At 41.6% G+C, this 6,438-nt stretch overlaps 1 protein-coding gene across 2 annotated transcripts in view; it reads left to right on the top strand.

Annotated features, from left to right (window-relative positions):
• The window catches only part of ECT2L (epithelial cell transforming 2 like), a 112,317-nt gene that overhangs the window by 44,669 nt on the left and 61,210 nt on the right, over positions 1–6,438 (top strand). For both annotated transcript variants that reach the window (XM_011978411.1, XM_011978412.1), the window contains 4 exons: positions 199–451; positions 1,625–1,793; positions 3,723–3,861; positions 6,116–6,281. In XM_011978411.1, the coding sequence (XP_011833801.1) occupies positions 199–451; positions 1,625–1,793; positions 3,723–3,861; positions 6,116–6,281 (727 nt within the window). The remainder of the gene's footprint in view (positions 1–198; positions 452–1,624; positions 1,794–3,722; positions 3,862–6,115; positions 6,282–6,438) is intronic.

The raw sequence follows: 6,438 nt of genomic DNA, 5'->3' as shown, positions 1-6,438 counted from the left end.
AAAAAAAAAAAAAAAAAAAAATTTTGAAACCTTATATTTTATATAAACATTGTAGAACAAATGTATTTGCATATAAATTCTCAGATTTTTGTACCAGAAATCTCAGTGTAATGAAAGAGTATCTGTGTACCTGAAAATATTATTGCTAGAAAACTGTCTGAAAACAATTTGTGACTCATCTTCCTCTTGTTTCTGAAGGATTGCTTATGGATGCCCAAATGCGTAAAGTTCGGGTGGTTTCTGCCCTATACGCCAACAGATAATGAGTATGGTGCTTGGAAGCGCCATTACGTTGCCTGTGTGTCCCACTTAGACTGGCTGACACCTAGGGAGGCTGCTGCTACTTATGGGACACTGAATGAACCCAAAACAGAAGATGAGGAACTACTGGAGAGACAAAGAGAAAAGTGCTTGAGGAAAAGAATTTGGGAGGAAATTGCACTACGTAACAGTAAGTAGCATTTTAAACCTTTATATCTTATGTAAATATTGTAGAAACAAATGGATCACATACAAATTCCCACAGAGGAGGACGGCCCTGTCTTTCGCAGTACTCTGTCTTTATTTTCCAGAAGAGCTTTTTTCTTTATTGTATATTTCAAGTTAATTGATGAGAAAAACAAAGATTTCAGACAAAATATGTAAGGTTAAATATCAGTGTCTCCATTGCTGTTCTGGCTCCTTTCAGGCTTATAAGACCAAAAACAAAAAGCAGAAAGATGTTTGAACACGGATAAGAAGCAAATAAATAGGTTCAAAACAGAGGAACTGGGAGTGATGAAAAAAGGAGGAGAAATGAAAGTGAGAATGGAAGCAGGGAAAATGCCATTTAAAAAAGGAGAAAGAGGACATCTTTTCCCTCTCTTTTTAAAGCCTCTTTCAGTTACGCCCCTTATTTATTTAATTTATTTATTTATATATTTTTGAGACAGGGTCTCACTCTGTCACCCAGGCTGTGCTGCGGTGCGATCTCTGGCTCACTACAGCCTCAACTTCTGAGGCTCAAGTGATCCTCCCACCTCAGCCTCCCAAGTAGCTGGGACCACAGGTGCACACCACCATGCCCTGCTAATTTTTTCTATTTTTGTAGAGACAGGATTTCTCCATGTTGGCCAGGCTGGTCCCGAATTCCTGGGCTCAAGTGACCCACCCACCCTGGCCTCCCAAGGTGCTGGGATTCCAGGCGTGAGCCACGGTGTCCAGCCTCAGCTAGGCCTTATGCTTTACGCAGTGTGTAAAAGAAAACAGCAAAACTGATTTGAGTTCTCCCGTGCTTTCTTCTCACTAACTCACCCTCCGGTGAGATTGTGACAAATAAGAAATTGCTTGAAGGCAAGAGGAAGGGCACAAATGAATGTGACACATATCAATTGATTAACTGGTCTCCTCAAGAAAAGGGTTGCTTGTTCTCTGAGCTGTGTTTCTTGACCTGAAATGACTGGTAGCTCACAGCCACAGTGCTGAGAGGATGAGAAATCCAAACAGAGTACATGAAAATGGCTGTAATTATTGTCATTTGGAATCTTGCCCTGGTACAGCTTTATTTTTGATGCCTTTATCTGTGTGGACTTGGCTGGGAGAAGTATGAAGTAATCAGCCCCGCCTGCTGCTTTTTGTTTTTCAGAGGAGTTATTCAAAGTTAGACCCCCTTGGGTTAGTGGAACTTGCTGCTCTAGCGTGCTAAAGCCCAGACGCCAACCACGCCTCTCCCAGACTGTAAGGGAGCGAGTGGGTTCACATGAAGCTTTGGAGAAACAGCTTGTTTTGACATCTTTAGAAATCTTGCCCAAGCGGTAAGCAAAATTCCATCTACTGACGGCTCAACACCATCCCAATACCAAACATTCACTCTAGAATAAATTTAGCTATCGTGCAGAAATCTTGTGTAATGCTGTGGCTCATATCCTATGAAATATCAGTAAAGATAATTAATTTTCTAGAACAGTGGTCAAACATGCCTTCTGAAGAGGTAAACATATAACATCCAAAACTTACATTGTAAATATTCTTTTCTTTTTTTTTTTTTTTGAGATGAGGTCTTGCCACATTGCCCAGGCTGGTGTCAAACTTGTGGGCTCAAGCGTTCCTCCCACTATCCTCCCAAATAGCTGCGATTACAGGCATGTGCCACTGAGCCCAGCTTGACATATTCTCAACTCTGCATTGAAGCTATATTGTGGATGTAGTATATTTTCTGTATAAAGTTATTGAGCAAAAATAACACTTTTTTCCACAAGTGTTTTCTATGAAGTAAGAGTATCCAAATATAACTTCCACTTATATTTGTATGTACAAATATAATTCTTTTATTACCCAAAATAGAGAAACATCAGCTGCATTCAGTTACCAAATCATACTATAGACTGAAATTACCAGAAATTAAATTCTATCTGACATTCATAACCATTACCGTTGTGCATCTGCTTAGAATTTCTTTTTAAACTTTTTTTTTTTTTTTTTTTTTTGAGGCAAGATCTCACTCTGTTGCCTAGGCTAGAGTGCAGTGGCACGATCTCAGCTTATTGCAACCTCTGCCTCCTGGGTTCAAGTGATTCTTCTGCCTCAGGCTCCTGAGTAGCTGGGACTACAGGCGCGCACTACCAGGCCCGGCTAATTTTTGTATTTTTAGTACAGACGGGGTTTCACCATGTTGGCCAGGCTGTTCTCGAACTCCTGACCTCAGGTGATCCACCGGTCTCAGCCTCCAAAAGTGCTGGGATTACAAGTGTGAGCCACCATGCCCAGCCAACTTTGGATTCTTGAGATCATATAATCTCACTCACCTGTTTCAAATGAGGAAACTGAGGCCTAGGAAGGTGACGTGACTTACCCACATGTCAAAGTGTCAAACACTAGAACCTAAAACTCTAAGATTCCAACACTTTTTTAACTTCACCCACTGACGCTACATATGGATCTCTGTGTGTCTGAACATTTGTGAATGTGTGCATTCACTTGTTCAAGGCACATAAAGAATTTTAAGAGGCCAGGCATGGTGGCTCACGCCTATAATCCCAGCACTTTGGGAGGCCAAGGTGCGAGGATCACTTGAATTCAGGAGTTGGAGACCAGCCTAGGCAATGTAGCGAGACCCCATCTGCTGGGTGTGATGGCACACACCTGTGGTCCCAGTTACTCGGGAGGCTGAGGTGGGAGGATTGCTTGAGCCTGGGAAGTTGAGGCTGCAGTGAACTGTGAGGACACAACTGCACTCCTGCCTGGGTGACAGAGCAGGACCCTGTCACTTAAAAAACAAACAAACAAACAAACAAATATATATATATATATGGAATTTTAAGAAGCACAGGGAGGCCCCTGCTGCTGGTATTGTTGGAGGTGAGGGTGGCTGTGGAGAGAATGAAGATATTACTCGGGAACAACTGAGGCCTAGAAGGAAATTCACAATCTCTCAGCTACTTCTTTTTAAATATCTTTTTGAACTCCCAAATACGTCATTACATTCATTTACGAGCTAAGTAAGTTCTGAGAGACTGTTCCAGCATCCCACATGTGGCGGAGCAGAGGCTCAGAGAACAGATTTGGCCTCACCCCACCCAGGAGCTCCATTTGCTACTGTCCCCACAAAACACAGGGAGAGGCTAAGGCATGGAGGCCACGTGTTTTGTAGAATAGAGCTGATGCCCAGAGACATATGCTGCTTACTTACCAAAACTCAAGATAAGAGAACATGAAAACTTCTCATATTTCCTTTTTCTCCATAGAAGCAATATTTCTGGAAGCCATTCCTACCCTTCATTATCAAAGAAATATTGGCATGGAGTTCATAAAAATGATGACAGCTCTTCATATGCTCTCCGGCCACACTTCATATTAATATCATCCCGGATTCCTGCGTATGAGGTAGAGTATGTTATGAGACCAGTCCTGTCCTGATAGTTTTTTTGTTGTTTTTTTTTTTCATCTAGACTAGAGGGTGTGTGACAATCTTTTGGTCACCATGTTTATGAAAAATGATTCAACTTCTAAAAGGAAAATCAAGCCAGGTGTGGTGGCACATACCTGTAGTCCCAGCTACTTAGAAGGCTGAGGTGGGAGGATCACTGGAACCCAGGAGATGGAGGCTGCAGCAAACTGTGATCACAACACTGCACTCCAGCCTGGGCAACAAAGTGAGACTCTGTTTCTATAAAAAAATAAAAGGCCAGGTGCAGTGGCTTACACCTGTAATCCCAGCACTTTGGGAGGTCAAGGTAGGTGGATCACCTGAGGTCAGGAGTTCAAGACCAGCCTGGCCAACATGGCAAAACCCCATCTCTACTAAAAGTACAAAAAAAATAGCCGGGTATGGTGGTGTGCACCTGTAGTCCCAGCTACTCAGGAGGGTGAGGCATGAGAATCGCTTGAACTCAGGAGGTGGAGGTTGTAGTGATCAGGATACTGCACTCCAGCCTGGGTGACAGAGTAAGTCTGTCTCAAAACAAACAAACAAAAAAAACAGAAGCGATAAAGGTAATCATAAATCAAAATTATTTTGAAAAAGCATTAAAGGCCCAAACTTTTAACTGAGGCCTTTTAACTGAGAGGTGACAACTTACTCAAGTGTCAAAGTTTCAAACACTAGAACCTAAATTCTGAATTCTAAATCCTAAAATTCCAGCACTCTTTTAGCTTCACCCATTGATGCTACATGTAGATCTCTGTGTCTGAACATTTGTGAGTGTGTGTGTGTGTGTGTGTGTGTGTATTAGTCCATTCTCACTGCTATAAAGAAATACCCAAGACTGGGTAATTCATAAAGGAAAGAGGTTTAACTGACTCACAGTTTGACATGGCGAGGAGGCCTCAGGAAACTTACAGTCATGGCAGAAGGCTAGGGGAAAGCAAGGACCTTCTTCACATGCCAGCAGGAGAGAGAGCAATGAGCAGGGGAAATGCCACTTATGAAACCATCAGATCTCATGAAAACTCAGTGTCACGAGAACAGCATGCAGGAAACCGACCCCATGATCCAGTCACCTCCCACCAGGTCCCTCCCTCGACACACGGGGATTATGGGGATTACAATTCAAGATGAGATTTGGGTGGGGACACAGAGCCAAACCATATCAGTGTGCATGTCCAATAAATTTCTGTTGAATTTAATTTGTTGCACTTAATCCAAAAAAGGAGCATGCTGATTAAGAATTACTTTGAAACTTCTCTGAAATTCCCAAATAGTATTATGTAACCACCATCTCACAAAAGAACAATGTCAGAAATCCTGTTTGGTTTCTCTATAATGAAGTTATATATTTTAATTTTAATCTGAATAATATAAAAATAAAGCAAGCACAAAGACAATCTTTGTATCTATATATGTGAGTGTATTTGTATGTATATATGTGTATGTATGTGAATATGCACACATAGGCACATATACTTAGAAAAGTTTCTATTTGTAACAAAATGGCTCCTTTTAAGATACGAACTCACTTCTTCTGGGCATCTAGGAGTCAGCTCTAATCACTGATAACCGGTGAGCTCAGTGGATCCACATGAAAGCAAGATCAGAGCCTTGATCTCCATGTGGGCCATAGATAGTTTCCACAGTGTTTAACAATGCATCATGCTGGCCGGGCATGGTGGCTCACACCTATAATCCCAACACTTTGAGGCCAAGGCAAGGAGGATTGCTGGGACTACAGGCACATGCCACCACACCTGCCTAATTTTTTATTTTTTGTAGAGACAGGGGTTTCACCATGTTGCCCAGGCTGGTCTCGAACTCCTGAGCTCAAGTTATCCAGCAGCCTCAGTCTCCCAGAGTGCTGGGGTTACAAGTGTGAGCCACTGTGCTTGGCCACTATTACTTTTTAAAAGTTATTTATATGTCTTTGTGCATGTTGTGCACAAAGATAAAAAGGCTGGAATAATCTAAATTGTTAATAGTATTTATCTCTGAGTGGAGTTACATGTGTACTTAATTTTCTCCTCTTATAATTAGAAATAAACTAATTTTAATAGAAACCAATGAAGGAGGAAGCTTATCTTCTTCCATAATCTCTGAAAATTCTTTAGAAATCACGGCACATTTTGTATCCATTCTATTTCTTTCATTAATAAATATTCTAAAATAGTGGGTCTCGGCTCCTGCAACTTTGGTTTCATTCTCCAGATGGTAGTGGAGAGCGTGAAGGCTGGTGTCGTTTCTGTGGTATATGAACACAGCGTAACCCTGGAGAGCCTGCTGCATCTGATAGAAAAAGCTCTGGACGGGAGGAAGGCACAGAGCATGGGAATATTTAGCGATGGAGATAGCAGAGAAATCAATTTACTCCAAGGTAGGCCTGGGGATTGACGATGAACAACTGCATGCAACTTCGTGCTGTGCAGTTTGTCCACAGTATGACTTTCGGAGGACTATTTCAGTTCCAAGTTGCTAAGATGTATTGATTTTTTGGCTTTATGAAAAAAGTGAAGCTTTTTTTTTTTTTTTTT

This window comes from Mandrillus leucophaeus, unplaced genomic scaffold, assembly GCF_000951045.1.
Source record: "Mandrillus leucophaeus isolate KB7577 unplaced genomic scaffold, Mleu.le_1.0 Scaffold194, whole genome shotgun sequence".
NCBI classification, from domain to species: Eukaryota; Metazoa; Chordata; class Mammalia; order Primates; family Cercopithecidae; genus Mandrillus; species Mandrillus leucophaeus.
This window is presented reverse-complemented; position numbering and strand designations above follow the sequence as displayed.